The 20,563-nt window shown below is 42.5% G+C and overlaps 1 protein-coding gene across 1 annotated transcript in view; it reads right to left on the bottom strand.

Moving 5' to 3' along the window:
• Positions 1 to 20,024, bottom strand: part of TDRD5 (tudor domain containing 5) — a 44,207-nt gene extending 24,183 nt beyond the window's left edge. The window contains exons 1-6 of the mRNA XM_037034985.1: positions 19,868 to 20,024; positions 18,970 to 19,207; positions 17,494 to 17,901; positions 15,586 to 15,782; positions 6,940 to 7,023; positions 3,056 to 3,112 (exon numbers count right to left, since the gene is read on the bottom strand). Coding sequence (XP_036890880.1) covers positions 3,056 to 3,112; positions 6,940 to 7,023; positions 15,586 to 15,782; positions 17,494 to 17,901; positions 18,970 to 19,201 — 978 coding nt within the window. The 5' untranslated portion in view covers positions 19,202 to 19,207; positions 19,868 to 20,024. The remainder of the gene's footprint in view (positions 1 to 3,055; positions 3,113 to 6,939; positions 7,024 to 15,585; positions 15,783 to 17,493; positions 17,902 to 18,969; positions 19,208 to 19,867) is intronic.
• Positions 20,025 to 20,563: the final 539 nt, after the last annotated feature.

Here is a 20,563-nt window from a genome sequence, read left to right as displayed (position 1 = left end):
GCCCCATGGGGGTCGGGCCGGGCGGCTGGCTGGGCAAGTACCTCCAAACCGCGTACATCCTCGCCCTCCGGCATTCGGCACAGTTTCTGCCAGACAGCGCGGGCTGGGGTTGGGTCGGGACCAAGCGCCGCCGCTTCGGGTGGAGGCAGGGGTCTCGGATCTGGTCCGGGCGGCGCTGGCGAAGGGAGGGCATGGACTCGAGGGTCCGGCGCACTCGGGTGGGGGGCTGTAGTGTGGCATTGGCCGTGCTTCGGCACATGCCCAGGTAGCTGCTCAGGTAGTTACCCATTATCACAGTGAAGCGGGGTCGGCGTAGTCAGGGCGACTGGGTTCCCGGACGTTGCTGCCTTTTGCACTCTTGAAGCTGGACCACCTACCTTTGTGACGCCTCTGCGCGCGCGTCACAGCCAGGCCCGCGGACCGGGCATTCAGGGCAATACACCGGTTGGGTTTAAGGGGCACAGTGACCTATTAACTTTGCCCTTGTTAATAAACCCTCCCATTAAAAATCCAAACTCTTAATGAAACTTCCGTCTCCCTGACCAAGGTTAACGCAGATGAGTCACATATATTACGTTGACATAATTACTGCTCTCTTCCTCGGACTAGGTTTTTGTAGGAAATCCGAGCTCCGACGTCAGTCCCTTGCAGGCTGTGGACCGGTACACAGAAGGCAAACACTCGAATACAACACATAACTTGCTGCTGTGATGGTCTGAGAGTCCACTCAACTCCTGAGGACTTCTCCCAGGGGAGCCTGGCATCAGTCAGGGCAGGGTTTAAATGGGTCACTCACAGACTGAGAGCCATGCACGAGTACCCCGAGAGGGAAAGAACTGGTAGAGGACATGGGAAGGGTGCTGGTGAACTAGGCTTAGCATCTCTCTTTCTTTGTCCATCACGTGTGTATTACAGCTTCTTTCCCTTTTATGTTCATTAGTTACTTCAATGGTTTCTCTACCTTCTCCTTAGGCACTATGAATATGCAATTCAGTTAAACAAAAGGGCACTTTGGAAAGGATTTTTATATATAGTTTATTAGTTTTTGAATAAGTGATATTCAAAAGTCTCAAAAGGGTTCACAGCAAAAAGTTTCTGTCCCACTCCGACCCGACGGTCACCCAAGGGACTGCCTCCCTGGAGGTGACCATTCTCACCAGTTCCTTCTGCTGTTTGTATTCCCCAATTTCACTGTAAACACTGTGGATTGCTGGTTCTGCTACCCGGTTTCTCTCCCCATCTTTACGTGGAGGTCCAGGAAGATTCCAAAACTGCACTGCTAATGTACTATCTTCCCTTTAATTAGCAACTTACTAAGGGATTTAGAAAAACGGCAGACCTTTGACTAGGTGTTTCAAGAGGACAAACCACACAGGTCGCTACATATCACATCCAGTTAAAAAATTACAAAAAAGGTTAAATTAAATCTAAACTTAGTAGACCTTTATCATCATAAAATTGAATTTCTGCCTGTCTGTTTACTAAGAGAGGCAAAGAAAGATCTTCCCTGTAACATTAAAAGGTTTATTTTAATTTCTCCAGGACTGTCACCTCGTAACCTTAACACCCTAAATTTTATTATAAGAAGCTACGTTTGCTGAAATGTGTGTGATAGAAAACTGCTCACTCTGAGTTGTGCGTCTGGCACAGGAGGTTGATTTTACCCGAAATGTTGTGATATATGATTTAATTATGTGATTTAATATGATTATAGCATTTAATATGATTTAATATGATTACATCATTTAATATTTTAATTATTTAATATGATTCCGTAATTTCATTAGATAAGTCATAACTTATTAATCCAAAAAACACCAAAAGCCTTGGTTATAGCTTCTCCCATGTGCCTGCTTGAAAAACACTCTGTGGTTCTAAAAGATACATTTCTTTTAAAAGAGGTGAATTTAAATGTTCTTCATCACTATCTGAGGGATGACATGTATTTTCTCTGAATTTTCTTCTTTTAACATTTATTGAACAATTACTATGTGGCAGGCACTGTTCTAAGTGCTTTATGTTTGAGTCATTTAAACTTCACAAAACCCTATAAAATTAGGTAATATTATCCTGATTTACATATCACCCATAAAACAGATGCACAGAAGCGATGGACCCTAACCATTATGCTACAGTGTCTCCCAATGTCTGTGTTCATGTCTGCAAATGTAGGACGGCTTCTACAGCTCGGCAGTTAAACTCAGGGCTCTGAGAGACGGGCTGCCCGGGGCTCCAACCCCGACTCCACCCACACCAGCTCTCTGACCCTTACAGAAGTGACATCTCTGAGCCTCAGTGTGTGGTGAAATCTAATGAATCACTGTATGAAAGCCCCTCAGAACGCAGTGGCTAAAGCAGGTATAGGATTTAACCCATTTGTAAAAATTGGTTATATGGCAGTATCTGAATTATCATTCAGCGATTTGATGTTTTTTCACTAATTATGATGGTTCCAAAAATGTTTCATGTTCTGGAACAAATCTAGATCCTTTACTTTATCTACTACATATCATTCCATTGCCTAAGTGTCAACCCCAATTTATTTATCCATTCTCCTACTGATGGCCACGTAATCTGTTTCCAGTTTTTTACTGTGCTGCAATGTGCACATGTCTTATGCATGCCTCCATGTGCACACATGTAAGAGTTTCTCCAAAGCGCATGCGTGGACGTGGAGCTGCTGGGTCAGTGGGGGGTGCGTACCTTCAGCTTTGTGGTCCTGCCACAACCCTCTCCAAAGGGGTCCCGTAAGCCGTGGAGAGGTATCATGTTTCTCCACTTCCCTCTGCCATGTGGTATTATCAGACATTAAAAACAACTTTCACTCCAACAATATCAGAATAAGAGGTGGTAAAAATATCCTGCCTGTGCATCATGAAGTATTTATTAAGGACCATATGCTGAACTCTTTTCGTAAAGCAAAGGACTTCAAAATTCAAAACACGATGTTTAAGTTCTGGAGCACAGACCTGGAGGATCCAGGGAGCAACAGTATTTCTATCAAGAAAAACATACGCCAAAAAAACGCATGGCTGGTGAAAAAGAAAACACTCACCTCGAACTCTCTAAGCAGTTTAGAAACACGCAATCCCTCTGGAAACTTGGACACAACCTAATAAATAGAAAATGAAGTAGAACATAAATAGATACCATTGAAATGCTGGGTGACAAAATGTCAAAATAAGACAGCATAAATTTAAGTAGTAACAAAGATTTAAAAATACCACATTACTGAGTGAATGCAATAGAGTGGCAATATTTTAAAATCAGGTTCAAGTTTAAAAAAAAAACAAAACAAAAAAGCAGTGACTTCCAACACTCCCAGAGTTGAGAAATTATTTTTACACAACGCTGCAATGCCACAACTCTCCAGAAATCCCTATAGTTCTTTAGCTCAGCCAACACACTTAGCTTTAGCACATATTAAAGAAAAAAACCTAAAAAATTTTATAGCATAATTTCAAGGATTTTAAATGGTAGAAAAGTCCAGTGGACATTACAGAAAACTTTGCTAAATACAGTTAAGCAAAGAGAAAATATACAGCTAGTAGCCATCACTGTCCGTGTGCACGTGAAGGTGCCTGTATTTAATATAACAACAGTCATTATTTCTACAACCAGTTTTTGAATATCAAACCACAGACCTCTGGTCGTGTCGGTAAGTACGGAGCAACGTGTTCACTGGAGCTTTCACAACACTCACACGGCACAGACACCGCGGTGATTACCCGCATACCTGCATCGTGCACACCTGTCGGCTGCTCGTTTAGGGTAAATTCCCAGAAGTGGATTCAGTCTATCCCAATCAAGTACAATAAGCTTGGTGTTTTCCTCAATTTTTCAAAACAGTATTTTATTTAAAGTTCTAGTTCAAGTTTCAGAAAAATATAAAGTAAAACTTATTCCAAAATCCTACGCCTGAGCTTGTCAGGATGGCCGAGAGGTCTAAGGCGCCAGACTCAAGCTTCCGCTTCCCTACGCCCCAGAAAGAGCTGTTTGGCATTTCGGAAAACACCCTTTCAGAAACCTGTGTATCCTCACATTATTCATAGTTTTACATGAAAGGACAACACTAACCTGTCATTCTATCAAATCTGCTTTTAAGGTTCAACAATATGTTAAGGAGATACTTCCACCTACGTTAATGGAGCTATGTGCATCAATATTCCCTGGTTTGGGTGAAAAACTTAACCAATCCTCTATCCATGAATGCTTAACATCTCTCTAATATTTCGTTACCACAAAAAGTCACACTGAACAAATGCCCAAACCAGAACGCAGGGCCTGACCGCACACAGGGTTTCGCATTTCGCCCGTGTAAAGCACAAGGGCTCGGCTGGAGTAACACAAGGCAGTGAGCGTCAAAATGGCACTCTGATTATTCATATTGCAGTCAGCAGCTCTCTCTAAAATTGTAAGTGCACACACCCGTTGGCCCTATACATAACAGCCAAAGAGCTTTTACAAATTAATAAGGAGAACAAATAAATTAAGCCAAGGACAAAAGTAATTCACACAAAAATATAAATGGCTACCATGCATATGAAAAGATGCTCAGTATAAATATCAAGAGTTATTAAGTTAAAAAATAACTAAATAGTAACATTTCACTGTCAGTGAGAGTGAAAATTTGTTCCAACCTTAGAGAGGGCAATGCAGTAATATTTAATTGAATCTCAATCAATGCCTCTGCCACCCCCACTTCTGGATAAATGTTAAGAGATATTAGAGGACTTCTGCCAAGATGGAGGCATAGGTGGAAACACTGTACCTTAGCCCACAACCAAGTTTGAATACAACAAAGGTTTGGAGAACAAAGACGCAGCCAAAGAACAGAAAATTGAACTATACGGAAGTCCAACAACAACAAACCGTTCTACCTGACGGGTAAGAGGGGCGGAGCCAGCAGCAGGGCAGGGTTGGGCAGGAAGGATCCCCCGACCCCAGGCAACCAGGCATTTGGGGTAGTGCCAGTGGACCCAGTGAGGGCTTGGGATGGCGGGAGTGAGAAGTGAGACGGACTGCGCAGCCCCCAGCAATGAACCCAGCAGGGGCTGACCTCGGTCACACATTCGCGCGCAGTGGGATGAATTGCGCGGCCCATTCGAACGCAGTGGGACGAATCGCGAGGCCCTCCGTGGTGGCGGGAGGAAGCAAAGGGTGCTTGCCATTGCCTTCCTTTGGCCCCGCCCCCACATACAGCGTCACAACCCAGCGACTGGGTCGCCCGGCCCTGGTGAACACCTAGGGCTCTGCTCCTCATACATAACAGGCACGAACAATCCAAAATATGGCTCTAGAAGAACTCAAAGCCCCAGAGCTGATAACTCTAAGTGACCAGGAAATAGCGAAACTCTCAGATGCACAATTCAAGACACTGTTTATCAGGATGCTCACAGAACTGGTTGATTATAGTCACAAATTAGAGGAACAAATGAAGGCTAAACTAATTGAAATGAAGGGAAATGCACAGGAAACCAATAGTGATGGAAAGGAAACTGGGACTCAAATCAAGGGGGTGGACCAGAAGGAAGAAAGAAATGACCAAACAGGAAAAAGTAAAGTTACAAGAATTCAAAAAAATGAGGAGAGGATTAGGAACCTCCAGGACATGTTTAAACGTTCCAACATTCGAATTATAGGGGTACCAGAAGGGGAAAAGAAACAGCCACGAGTGGAAAATTTATTTGGACAAATAATAAAGGAGAATTTCCCCAGTCTGGCAAAGGAAATAGACTTCCAGGAAATCCAGGAAGCTCAGAGAGTGCCAAAGAAGTTGGACCCAAGAAGGAACACACCAAAGCACATCATAATTACTTTAGCCAAGATTAAAATGAAGGAGAGAATCCTAGAAGCAGCAAGAGAAAAGGGGACAGTTACCTACAAAGGAGTTCCCATCAGACTGTCAGCGGATTTCTCAAAAGAGACCTTACAGGCGAGAAGGGGCTGGAAAGAAGTATTCCAAGTCATGAAATCCAAAGACCTACAGCCAAGATTGCTTTATCCAGCAAAACTTTCATTTAGCATGGAAGGACAGATAAAGTGCTTCTCAAATAAGGTCAAGTTCAAGGAGTTCATCATCACCAAGCCCTTATTATATGAAATGCTAAAGGGACTTATATAAGAAAGAGATGACGAAAAATATGAACAGTGAAAGGACAGCAAACACACAGTTATTAATAACCACACCTAAAACAAAAGCAAACCAAGAGGACAGCTAGATCAGGAGTGGAACCATAGAAATGAAGAACACATGGAGGGTTAGCAACAGGGGAGTGGGAGGAGGAGAAGCGGGGAGAAGGTACAGAAAATAAGTAGCATAGACAGTAGGTAAAAAATAGATAGGGGGAGGGCAAGAATAGTAGGGGAAATATAGAATCTAAAGAACTTGAGACATGTGGGCATAAACTAAAGGGGGGAAGGGTGGGGGAGGGGTGTGTAGGGTGGGGGGGAATGAAGGGAGGAATAGAACAACTGTAATGGTATAATCAATAAAATATATTTTTAAAAAAAGATATTAACTGCAGCATTTTTAATAGTCAAGACTAGAAATAACCCAAATGTTAATCAAAAACAAATCTAATAGGTAAAATATTGTACCTCCACACAATGGGATACCCTATATAATTCATAATAATATTTGATATACTATATATAAAAGCAGTCCTGGAAAGATCTTGACAATGATTTATTGGGGTGAGAGGAAGAAAAAAGGAAGTGAGCACATTTATGAAGGAGCTTACATTTTATAATTTTTTTTCAAAATATTTTAAGAGTATGTAATTTATTTACTGTTTTTTTCTGATCTTAAAGGAAAAGTCATGCCATCTGCAATGTATTTTAAAAGATCAGGCATAAATATAAAACTAAGAAATACTCACAGGCAACTTTAACTCAACCACAAATGATATCTACATGCATAATCAATCAAATACTTACAAATTTTATCTTATGTTTTAGTTCTGGATGGATAGTGCCACCAGGTCCAATCTGTGCAATAACTGATTTGAAGGTGTTCTCCAACTATAAGAGAAGAAAAAGTTTGAGTTACGGTAAAAAAAAAAAATCAAGGATCAATCTGAATAATATGCAAAGGAAATATCTATCAAAGGAAATGTATTTCAAATCAAATTGATAAAAAACTGTTCTCAAAACACACTATAACATTCCATACGTATAAAATACATTCAGATGAAACCTTTATTAAACTAAACACTGAAATTTTCCAGGGTAATTAATATTCTCTATAACAATTAGATTCTTGAGTCTTCAATGCCTCAACCCCATACTCCTACCCAGAAAGAAATTTTGTTACTCATTTTCTTCTCCTTACAAGTTTTCAATGTTTATTGCACACATACTCAGTGCACACCTAATGCAGGGAAGAGACGGATGGTGCAAGGTCCCTGGGAGGCAGAATTCAGTGTGAGCCAGGGCACTGGGGGAACGACTGGCCCTAAAGGGCCGAAGGAAGAACTCCTCTGTTGAAATAGAAATGGAGGAGGAAAGAACCAGTAAGGCTGCACGAAGGCTCTGCGAACGTGGGGCCAGAAGGTAGAGATAGTTACTATCTGGAGTATTCTGAGTTCAGAGGCAAGGCCCACTCCTAAGAAAAGAGGGAAAAGAGAGGGAGCTCACACAGTGGAGGAAGTGGAAAAATAAGGAAGTAATGGGTTATTATCTGCATTCAACAGATAGGGAGTAAAGATAGGAGAGGCCCAAGTTAAGACAGCAGGGGTCTGAGGGTTTTGGTAGACAGAAGCCAGTGGCAAACGGAGACCCCAGTAAGGTAAAAAGGTGGGCATGGGATGAACGGAAAATACAAGTGGAAGCACAGATTATGATCGGAACACAGCATGGAGCACATGCAGACGGCCAAGGTCCAGGGAACAGCCACGCAGGGGAGACCTACAGTAGATGAGAGATTGTGAAGTTACGTTTAAAGGTGCAAGTAAATACAGCAGAACCTCGGTTCTCAAACTTGACTCATTCTGGCAAACTGTTTGAGAAACGATTTGTTTGAAAACCAAATCTCCTTTGTTGACTGAGAGACATGTGACTGATCATACAGGCATCAGCATGAAAGGGTTGCTGGGTTGAGAATCAAGAACCAAAATTTTGTTAGACAAACTGAGACATTTTTTCTGTGAAACTAGTTGAGAACCAAATTGTTCAAGAACCAAAATGTTCAACAACCGAGATTTGACTGTATAACATTATACAACATATTAGAAAAGCTACAAAGATATAAAGAAAAACACAAATACCTAAATACCTGAACACAAATACCTGCTGCTATGGCACAGGCACAATCACTATCAATATTTTTTCCTTCTAAATTTTTATTTTGTAATCTTTCTTCTTATTGTCACTTGGCCTGTCATTGCTTATAAACTGTGACCTTCTAGGTCTGTGTCTTAGTCTGAAACATGAAGACAATCTCAGTATCTCGTAAGGTCGACATGGAAGTGGGACCTGGGAAGAGGGATGAGATTCCTAGGGCTGTATCACTCACTTTCACGAAAGGCTTCGGCCTCCTGTTCTTTACATTTCTATGTATCTGTTACGAGATAATTCCCAAAAGCTCTCCCAGTGAATCCCAAGAGAACCTAAAATAACTGATTTTTCACATCTCAGCAGGCTCTCACCATCTGAAGATTCAATACAACAATTTATTAAATTATCACTGTGCTAGATGTTTCAGGGGACAAAAAATAGTCACTTTTGAGAGTATTATTTCTCTCAACCCACTTACAATGAAGTAGGAAAATGACAGAATTGCATAAACAGCTCCAACCCAGAGCTGACTCTAAGAACCAGTCAAGCATAAAAGTACAGAAGGATACCTCACATTAAGGCCTATATATATGGGAGGCTTCCTTCTAGAAGGGTCTTAAAGGATGGGGAGAATAGTGCAGAGGGGGATGTTAAAGAGGTCAATGAAGGTAGAAGGGATTTCAAAAATGAAGAAAAAAGTATAATTTGCCTGAAGGCATTAGGAAAGTAGTGAAAGAGAAAACTGGGAAAGGTAGGCTGAAGTCATGCTACAGAATGAATACCTTACATGCCAAACTCAGGAATTTTTCCTGGTTATGTAAACAATAACTGATGCTGGAGATTTTGAGCTAGGGAGAGGCACTATCAGAATTTTAATCTGGCAGAAAATTCAATTTGGAGGGATGGACAACCAGTTAGGAGACCTTTGCAACTCTGGGAAAGAGCTTTAACTAGGGTGCTAAGAGAGTACAAATAGAAACAAAAGATAATACAAGGGCGGAATCCACAGAAGTCAGGAAAGAATACAATGGAGAAGACGGAGCTGCTGATTCTACAAGGATGAATAACAGAAGACCAAGCAAACACTCAGAGACCTCACGTTTTCTGCAGAAAGCTAAAGGCCCTTAGACGTAAAGGTAGGTTTTTTTTTGCCTTCCACTCAATTGCAAGAGTTTGGGAAATTGGGAAGGAAATGGTAGGATGGTGAAGGCAAATGTGATTCATTTCTATGAGGAATGGCATGCAACAGGGTCAGCAAACTATGGCCCATGGGTCAAATCTGGCCTGCTATTTGTCTTTGTACAGCCTCCTAACCTAAGCATGGCTCTGACACTTTTAAATGGTTGAGGGAAAAATAAAAAGGATAATGTTTGGTGACAACATGAAAATGATGTGACATTCAAATTTCAGTTATCTAGCAAGACAGTTTTATTGGAACGCAGCCACCCTCACTCATTTACACATTGTCCAGGTTTGCTTTAGCACTACAGGGCAGAGCTGAGTAATTACAACAGGGATCATTTGGCCCCTAAAGCCTCATCTATGTATCGTGTGGCCTTTCACAGAGAACATCTGTCATGTCTGGGCCTACGATGTCAAAATGATGAGCTCTGAATAGGAAAAGAACGCCTCTCAAGAAGATGGGAAGTAAGAGCAGGAAGCAATCGGTGACTGACATGAGGAAAGTAACCAGGAGAGTCCCCGATTTCAACGCTTTACTCTCAGATGTCCGTATGCCAAATACAACGAACGGGCAATAAATGAAGTAAACAAAAGTCTATAACATGGCCCTGATCAGTGTGGCTCAGTTTGTTGGAGCATCATCCCACAGAGTGAAGGGTCGCCGGTTTGATTCCAGGTCAAGGCACATGCCTGGGTTGCGGGTTCAGTCCCTGGTCGGGGCACGTATGGCAGGCAACCAATCAGTTTCTCTCTTGCAGTGATGCTTCTCTCCCTTTCTTTCTCCCTCCTTTTCCCTCTCTCTAAAAATAAATAAATAAATCTTCAAAAAAAGATTATAAGGGCATAAATAAAGATGGAAATTGTCCCTCCCCCCGGAAAAAGCCATATTCGGGGAGGAGCCGATAGGGCCAGAGAAGAGGCAGAGAACTCTGAATCAAAGAGATATAAAGACAAATGGACCAAAACACACATAGATGATGGATAAAAATTAACACTAAATAGCCAATAAAAGCCTAAAGTTTAGGCTCTAATAACCCAGTTAAGCCAGCAGTAGTTATTAGTCAAATCAGAAAACTGTTTTTAGCAAAACACCCATTTATTCGTTCAACAAACATGCACTGACCACATATATGTGACCACGCACTGACCACATATATCCGGTCTAGGTGCTCCACACGGCACAAAGAGCATGACGTATGGGGCACATAGACCGGATATAGTCCTGCCCCCATGGACCCTGCAGCCTAGTGCGGGGACACAGACACGAAACAATCCTATGAGTAAGTCTATACTCACCGTTACGATCAATGAAAAACCCACAGAGTGTGATGAAGGGATAATACGCCTGAAAGTGTTAGGGAAGCCAGGGGAGATTCAGCTCAGCCTGGGGTTAGCAAAGAGAAGAGGTCAGGGGCTACTGACACCAAGTACTGGCCAACGTGCAAGGAAAGAGCACACTGTCACATGTCCATGTGAGTGCTGACTGAAACAACTTTCAGGGAGGACACCCTAATACATGTGTGAAAGCCACACAAGTACACACTCCTGTCGGTGCTGTGACTGCATCTGGAAATTCACCCTGTGGAGTAATGGAAATATGTGCAAATATGAGCAAGATTTTCATCATAAGGTTATTTTTAATAGCAAAAACTAGAAATCGCCTAAATGCCTCACCTAGGTCACCTAGGTCCAGCACATCCACACTGCCATTAAAAATATGTTGCATTAACAATATCTGACAATGTGGGATTGGGCACAGTGCCAAAGTACAATTTAAAAAAGCAGCTCACAAACCTGGACCAGAATTATTTTAAAAAATTTTTCAGAAAAAGAAAATGTCAAATTTTCTAGGTGGAAAAAAATATAGGTGATTTTTTAATGCTGTGTTTTTCTTTGAATGTCGCATCATTTTCATGTTCGTCACCAAACATTATCCTTTTTTCTTTAACTCTTCTGCAATCAAAAAAAACTTCTGTAATCAATCTGTGTTACTTCTGTGATAAGAAAAAGGTTTTAATAACAGACACATACCTCGGTGTTTTCTGGAAAGAAGATGCATGAAGCTAAAGGCAGAAAGGAGCAGAAGTTACATCTTAGAGGCCTATACTACGGACCTCTGGCCATGCAGTAAAAACAGTAACGGATTTCTGACAAAGATCACAAAACTGGCACAGACACACATGCAGAAGGAGTATTTGCTAGGTAGCTCATTTAACTAAAAGCTAGGCACTTACGGAGTTTGACTTGCCATACTAAAAATTTTATTGAACCAACCACGGGAAACAGGTAGGCAACGGCTACTCTAAGTGGCCAGAGAACATGCCTCCCAGAGAACTGCACTAATGGCCCCACTGAATGGCTCCTTCTGACATGACTGTGCAACACACCCAGCTGCTTGTCCAGAACACTCTTAGAAGACAGCGGAGCCAGGTCATTACGTGAAGTACAAAAGCTTCTTTTCTTTTTTTTTTTTTAAAGTGGTGTGTTCTTTTTTTTTTTTTAATTTTTTTAGATTATTTATATATTTATTTATTTATCTTTAGAGGGGAAGGAGAGAGGGAGAGAAACATCAATGTATGGTTGCTTTTTGTGCATCCCCTGCTGGGAGTTGGCCTGCAGGGAACCAGCCTGCAACCCAGGCTTGTGCCCTGACTGGAAATCGAACCACGATCCTCTGGTTCGCAGGCTCGTGCTCAATCCACTGAGCTACGCCAGCCAGGGCCAAAAGCTTCTTTTCTTGTACATAACATGAAGCAAAGCATCTAATTCATGTAAAAACCGTAACTGTTTAGGCACAAATTAAAAGTCAGGTGCAAACTAAGACCCAGCCCTAATATTTAATTCATTTAAGAGCAGGTTTTCTTTCATGGTTCCAGGTTTGCCTACTTAAAATCTCACACTGAATGTTACAGTCAAGTTTTCTAATGTGTAAGATGGGGGTAGGGTTGGAAGGGGTACAAGATGCTGTTAAGGCTAGAGGCCCGAGAAACGCCAGGTTCCCTGACCAAACACTCCTGCGGGCGATGAGCTACCAACGGGAAGCACAGTGACGCCAATGTCAGCTGTGCTCTGGGACTGTCAACTGTGCTCTGGGACTGCCCACTAACACAGGGAAGGCCGCTGGGCTGGGCTGGACAGGGCATCTAAGGTGCATTCACTAGAAAATAAGGGGAAGTGAATAAAATGTGGCTTAAAAGAAAAGCCTATTCATGTCTTGTGAAACAGGCTTTAAACTGTTCTAAGCCACTTGCTTTTAGAAACAAGGCCTGGAGATGGGCAATGGTAGGATACTAATGACCAACCCTAACTGTTCCTCTTGCAAGTAAAAATGAAGAAACACTAATCCTAATTTTCCAAAGAAGAAACTGATTTTTTTTCTTTTTAATGATGTTTTTTAATGACAAATAATGTATGTTCACTGTACAAAACATAAAACACAGATAAAAAAGGTTGTCTCTATACTTACAATTGAAATGTAATATGGTTATATATTTATTCCTTTTCTATGCACATAAAAATACACGTACTTGTGCCCTGGCCAGAAGGCTCAGCTGATAGGAGCGCCATCCTATATACCAAAAGCTTGCAGGTTCAATTCCTGGTCAGGGCACCTGCCTAGGATATGGGCTTGATCCTGGTCAGAGTGTGTAGGAGAGGCAACTGGTCAGTGTTTCTCACACATAGCCCCTTCTCCCTCTCTTTTCCTTTCCCTTGCCCTCTCTCTAAAATCAACAAACACATCCTCAGTTCATCACACACACACAGAGTTTTGAGGAAACACCTAGCAAACTGACAGATCTACAATTTTGAAGAAATGGAAAGTGTACTTTTTTTCTGGCTTTATTTTTATTGCTCACACTTTTTCAGATGTCCCCATTTTTTCCCCTGTGACCACCTCTACCCAGCCCTTGCCCCCCCCCTCCTTCACTCAGGCCAGGAAAGCTGTACTTTCTATAAATAGAGTTACGTAGGATCTGCTAATTATGTAGAGTCTGTCCTCCTAGAGAATTAAAATATACAGTTTAGGAATCAGAGCCCACTCCTTAGAATAGGATTTAAATAGTTCTGACGGCAAATACTTCAAAACTGGACGTTATTAGGTTGCATTTATGAGGAATTCTTAGAGCTGCAAAACACAGGAAGAAACTAAAAGAAAAATAAACATATAGAAACAGCATATCTACATTTCTCCACTCCCTTCCTTGGAGCCATGCCAGGAGGCAAGGCCCTGGAGTTTGCATTCACTGCTGCCTGGCGCAGACTGACCGTCAGAGGCATCTTCCCACTCAATTCTGTAGAGTTTAAAGTCTCTGAGCAGGAAACGTGCTCTTTCACTGTTTACTTTTTTTGGAATTTTTAGTGAGTACACTAAACTTAGCAAATGGAAATGCGAACTTTACATACTGAAAAAGACAAAGGAAAATTATTCATAAACATTATTGTGGTCTATTTGGAAAACCTATGAGAAAACTGTTAAACAAGTTCAAAGTTCAGTAAGGTGGCCAGTTTCAAAAGAGTATTTTAAGAAATCAGTTTCTCTCCTCATAAGCCATAAGCAGTTAGACCGCCATTCTCAGTAACAACTAAAGTAGCAAACTATACCATACTGAAGAATACACTTACAAGAGATGTACCAAACTCTAATAAAGAAAAGTATACATCGGCACTGAACAGCATAATACTGAATAAAGAGAAAGCTGCATATATTATTGAATAAATAGATTTAATGTAATGTGTGAGGTCTTAAAAATTTTTTAAATTTAATTCTAAGAGAAATCTCATTGAGCTTTTATAACTTACAAACATAATTCAAAACTTCCAGGAAAAAAGCGTATTACAATAGGAGAATGTCTGAAAGCAGACTAATTAGGGGAGACGTGCGCTAACAAACATTAAGGTGAAGTTCAAAAGTATTCAGACAGAACCGACACAGAAATACACACACACCCCAAGTTATAACCCAGCTAGACTGAAACTGGATCCATACCAGGTACCTTATACAAAAATTAACCTGAAACGGAGAAAAAAACCTAAGAACTGAAAATCAAAAACTTCTAAAAGGAGACATAGAAGAACACTTTGTAACTCTGGATTAAGTAAAAATCTAGTACAGTGATTTTCAACCTTCTATTTTTATCTCATGGCACACAAAAACTACTAAAATTCTACAGCACACCGAAAATGTTTTATATTTTTTGCCAATCCGACAAAGAAAATAGGTATAATTTAGATTCATTCACACCAGACAGCTGTTGTTGTATTGGCTATGATTTTTGAATGTGACAATAAGGGAAAAGAGTCACTGATCTATTACGTTGGCAAGAATCAAAATGAAAACGCAAATTAGATTTCATCAAAAGTAAAGACTTCTGCTCCGCATTAAAAAAACAGATTAAAGAAGTGAAGAGACAGGTCTAGATCAGGAGAAAGTATTTCTCTGATAAAAGACTTGTGTCCAGAATGTATAAATAATTTTCCTAACTAAATACAAAGGCAACTCAATTTTTTAAGAATGAACGAGCAAAAGATACGAATAGACACATCAAAGAAGATATACAAATGGAATGTGTGCATATGAAAAAATGTCCAACATTACTCATCATTGTAGAAATTTCAATTAAGAACATAATGAGATATCACTATACACCCAGTGAAAATGGCTAATATTTTAAAAACTGACATCATCAAGTGTTAACAAAGATGGAACATAGCTCTAGGGAAAGTAAAATTGTACAGCCAATTTGGAAAACAGTTTGGCAATTTCTGATAAAGTTAAACATGCATTTAGTGTATGACCCAGCGAGCCTACTCCCAGATATTTATCCAAAAGAAATGAAGCCTATGTTCATACAAAGTGTGCACCAATGTTCACAAACTGGAACTAGAAATACAGATTTGGGAACCATCTGCAGAAAACAGTAGAAACCATGGTGTTGACAAAATTGTCCTCTTCTCACTGCCACCTCCCACTCCTTTCCAATCCACAGAGCCACAGGAAACACTTAAGTTACATCTCCATTCAGTGAATGACCCGAATTTTAAAAGACCAGCTTTTCCATCAGGTAGTAACTACTGAATCTAAACACATTTTCAGTGTATTTTTATCTCCAAACTCTGACAGCTCACCTGGTTTAATTTTTCAGTGTGATTCAGCCCTGACGTCTCCGCTACATTGGACTCAGAAGTCTTTTTCACGTTCAGGACTTGCCTCACTGGTTCCATGTTGAAACTGGGTCGTGCAAAGCGTGCCTTTGCCGCTGGGAAGCCTGGGGGGTCTGACCCTTCTGCTTTCATCCTGAAAGGCTGGATAAAACTTTTACCTTCTGTGAATAAAAGCAGAGAAAAGTTGTCACTGGAAGCATCTAGTTAATTTTCTAGGTTTATTTTAAGGTATATACAGAGATTACTGTGAGCTTAGAAATAAAAATTAAGGAAAGTAAGCCAATATTTTCAATATTAAGTCAATAAAATTTACATATGAGGAAAATGATTTGTCATCTATAGGAGAAAACCAACAGATTGTAAGTGTGTTACTGAAAAAGCTGGGACTATCTGAAACTCCACTCTCTGAATATATCTACAGAGAGACAGGATTCATTAAGTCAAAACCAAAAAAAGCTGTACCTTCTTCAGGAGACCAAAAAGTCTCCAAGCAAGAAATCTGCTTAGAATTATGCTTCTCAAAGTTGGTATGTGTCAGGGAGGTGGTGGGGATGGGAGGAATGAACAGCTACAGAACAAGAATATTATTCTAGAGTATAGATTCCTTCCTTCAGGACTGGTAGGACAAAAAATAGCACTGGAGGGGTGCTTTCTGTTTTTACAGCACAAACGATGTAGCACTGGACCTCACCTCTTTAAGATCAAGCTAAAAAAAATTACGTCCAACATATCCTGATGATAGAAAGATAGGAACTTATAAGCTCCCAATACATGACCTTGTAAGTTTAATAGCATGAGTTAGCCTCCCTAAGCTTAAGCAAGCAAGGAAGCTTGAGCAAGCAAGGGAGCTTGAGCTTGCTTGCTCTCCCTAAGCAAGAAAACTGATACAGCTGAGGGCTAGACTCCAAACACTCAGTGGCCCCCACAGCCTTCCCTGGCCAGAGCACTCGGACCCCCTGGCATATCCTCATCCAATTACATTGCCCACCACTGTTTAAATACTGGTTTTTAAATGCACGGTATTCTCATGGTTCACCTATAGTAATCCAAATACAGGTTTTTAAGAAAAAGAAGTATCACTGAAATAGGCACAGAATCACCCCAAAAGGTGCATATACAGATTCTACACTGTCGAGGACCTTGAGAAACACCATACAGTATGGATGATCATACTGGTTTTCTGAGCCTTTGAGAAGGACAGTGATTGGGAAGGATGGGTCAGCAGTATCAAGAGCTGGGTGTCTAATCCTGGCTTTACCATTTTTCCAATCAAGTGACTTTGGCAAAGTCATTTAGCTCACCTGAGTTTTGGTACCCTTATATATAAGATGGGATTACTCATCCTATTTGTCTATGGTGTGTCAATGAGAACCCAAGGTAAAATGCTGTATAATAACAAGGTGCTTGTCATTTCAGTACATAGATTAATGCAGTGCCTGCTACCTACCACACCAAAGATCAGTGATGGCAAAGATCAGCTTAACAACTTCACTTTCCACGTTTAATCTTCTTTACATGGAACACACAGAACTAATGTTCATTTATAGTGCTCTAGAGAGAGCTGATCTCGTGTTCTTATAGTAGATACTATTTATTATGAGCTTACTCAATGCCAGACACATTACCAACCTCATCTCATTGCATTCTCAGCACAGTTCCAAGAAGCAAGTATTATTATTTCCAGCTAGAGATGAGGAAGCTAACACTTAGACATAGTAAGTAAATTGCCTTACATCAATCAGCCAGCAGGTGGTAGAGCTGACATTTAACTTCAACAAACTGGTGGAGCTTAGCCATGACATACCGCCATGTGTCACAAGGGCTCCAGAATGGGCTCATCCACAATACAGTCAGCAAGCCTAACATGCTTACCTGCTGGCCACCCTCTCTGCTTTTCCTCGGATGTGCTCTTCTTTAGCGTCAGCAAGGAGCCCGCTCTGGTCTGCTCTACAGAAATGACATCCGAAGCGGCATTCAGCACTTCAAACATAGACCGGAACCCATACTGCGTGTACTGGAACGAGCGTCCAAATCGCTTGGCAAATGCCTTTTCAAAATCAGAAAGGAGAACAGGAGATAACGCCAGGAGGTCCTTCAACTCACTCTTCACAACAGCTGGCAGAATAGGGGGCACCCTTCCTCGGTAAGGTACTTGCCGATGAAAGCTTGGCCCCAAGCAAACACCGGCCCTTCCCTTCTGCATGGAGTTTCGAACCTTATGATTGCTCCTCTGTTTTGCAACTAAACTTGCTATTCCTTTGGTGGATTCATCTGGAATGGCTGAAGAGAAGTGAAAAAAAGACAGCATATGTAGGTGAAAACTTACTCCCTTCTTTATCCTTTCTACCTGCGGTTATAGAGACATTTTTTGACTGTCCAAAGAACTGTGTGTCTAGGTACCATGAAAATATGAAGCCTTAGTTCTTTCATTTTTTTGCATTTTGGACAACAGCCTATTAGCTCCTCTACCAGAGGACAAAGAAAGTTAAAATCCAACATATCTGCACTGGCTGGTGTAGCCTAGTGGATTGAGCGTGGGCCTGTGAACCAAAGGATAGCGTTCGATTTCTAGTCAGGGCACATGCCTGAGCTGCAGGCCAGTTCCCAGCAGGGGATGCAGGAGAGGCAACCATACATTGGTATTTCTCTCCCTCTCTCCTCCCCTTCCCCTCTAAAGATAAAGAAATAAAATCTTTTTAAAACAGCATGACTAAAACCAAAACATTTATATTATTTAAAAAATCCAATATATCATCACAACTGCTAATTGACTCCTGAAAGACTTGACACTCAAGATGAACAACAAACTTCCTTAGGATTTTGCAGGCGTGTGCTTTGTGAAATTTAAAAACAATGATTTTTATAATTAAAAGGTCACATTGTTATGTTTCTCCCAAATTAAGGTGCCATAATCTGAAATCATATGCAAAATGCAGTTTTTGTAAATGCATTTTTTGGAGGAAATGGGTCTTCATTTTGCTAAAGCTCTAACTTGGCCCACAACCTTAAAGGTAGGTATTGCCTCCTCCTTCCTTTATTTTTTATTTTTTAAATTTTATTTATTTTTAGAAGGGAAGGGAAGGAGAGAGGGAAGTATCAATGTATGGTTGCTTCTCCTGCATCCCCTGCTGAGAACTGGCCCCTGCTGGGAACTGACCTGCGACCCAGGCATGTGCCCTGACAGGGAATCGAACCATGATCTTTTGGTTCACAGGCCCCTGCTATATCCACTGAGCTACACCAGCCAGGGCTCGCCTCCTGCCCCCTTTAAAAGAAATTAAAATGCCCTGCCTAAGATGCAGGATAACTACTAAAATCTTACTAAGTGATAATTACTACAAAGTTTACCTTTCAGTATTACAGTTCCATCCCCACAGGGGCAGATACTGACAACATCAGGTATGTCCATCACCAATTCCATGGTGGACCGATACCCAAGGATCCGGAGTGGTAAATGGCTCCCGACCATCGAAAGGTACTCCTTTTCCAACTGCTGCGGGGTCAAACCATCTTTGGCGGAAATGAGAAGGGACCTTATTTCTTTCCTCAGGCATTCTTGTATGCGCTCTTGGTCAGACATTGCACCCTACGGGATTTAAGACAGGAACACAGCTCATAACGAGAAACAAGCAAACCCAAGATGGACAAGGGGAAAAAAAGAAAAACGTTTAAAATGACCAATAGTGAAACACAAACAACTGAGATCAGAGTTTTAAAAGCGTGAAGACCGAAGCAACCTCAAAGAATCCTCGGAAACGTGAGAGTTTCGCAAAGCTCCCACGCGCACAAACTCTAAATCTCAACCTGAGTTGATAGCCTACGTGTGTTTCAAAAAATCATCGCCACTGGCTACTGTGTGAGGAGTCCACGTTCTGCAGCGTTAGGTCGGGACTAGTTGGGGCCTTACTCGTCTACCTACTCACAATGGACTCTGGGAACCAGGACTGGGAACGAAGCAAACCCAGCGTGGCCTCCCCTCCAAGCATAGACGCTCGCCGCAGCACGCGGTCTCCAGCCCGAACCTGCCCGCTTCCTCTAACCCGAGGCCTCTACGCCCGTCGCATCCCCGTTTGCCCCGGGGAGGCGGCCCCTTCCCCGCCCCCAACGTCTCTCACCACCCCCCGCGGAGTGGGGAGTGGTCCTTCCACCTGCCCCCGGGACTGCGCACGACCTGGGCTGGCAAAGGCCGGCGGGAGCGGGGAGGGGAGCACCCTTCTGCACCCGGCCCCGTGTGGCGGCCCCTCACCTGCCCCGCCCCGTCGCCGGGCGCTGCCGTTGCGGCCCGGGAAAGTCAGAGGAGCTCAGCAGGGAAGAGCGACCCAGGAAGAGCCCGGAGGGGTGGCCAGCGCGCCTGCGCACCGCGCCCCGGCGCCACGTTCCGGCCCGAGGGCGCGCGGCCAGTAGGACGGTTGAGTCCGGCTGAGTGCCCCGGGTCCGATCTGGGCGCTATCGCAGGTTCAGGGGCCCCCTGGACAGGCTCCCAGGCCGCGTTGGCTGCCTACAGGGGTCGGAGGCAGCCTACCTCCTTCGACGTGGTTGGAAGACGAGAGTTGGGGCTTCCCCCGAGAACTCTCCGACCACCTCTTGCGCATGGGCAGGTGGGCCTAGGGCCCGTCAACCAAGTCAAGAAGTTCTTAACCTGGGTTTGCCTCAGAATCACCTGTGAAGCTTATTTAAGAGGGACACGGGGTCGAGAGGGTTGGGGTGTGGATGGGNGACACGGGGTCGAGAGGGTTGGGGTGGGGGGGGGGGGGGGGGGATTGCCCAGGTTAATCTCTGATCAGCCAGAGTTTCTGATTCAGTGGGTCTAGGTCTATTAGGGGTAATCACAGGAAGTTCTGGGGCCCGGGAGAACCACCGCAGAGCTATAGGAATGCAGGGGGTGAGGAGGGCCTCCATGTGGAGACCAGTCCCCGTACCAACTGGAGAAAAAAAGAAGCTG

This window comes from Sturnira hondurensis, unplaced genomic scaffold (genome assembly GCF_014824575.4).
Source record: "Sturnira hondurensis isolate 20B ecotype Veracruz unplaced genomic scaffold, ASM1482457v3 Scaffold0022215, whole genome shotgun sequence".
Lineage (NCBI taxonomy): Eukaryota > Metazoa > Chordata > Mammalia > Chiroptera > Phyllostomidae > Sturnira > Sturnira hondurensis.
The sequence above is the reverse complement of the archived record's forward strand: the minus strand, read 5'-3'. Positions and strand labels throughout refer to the sequence as shown.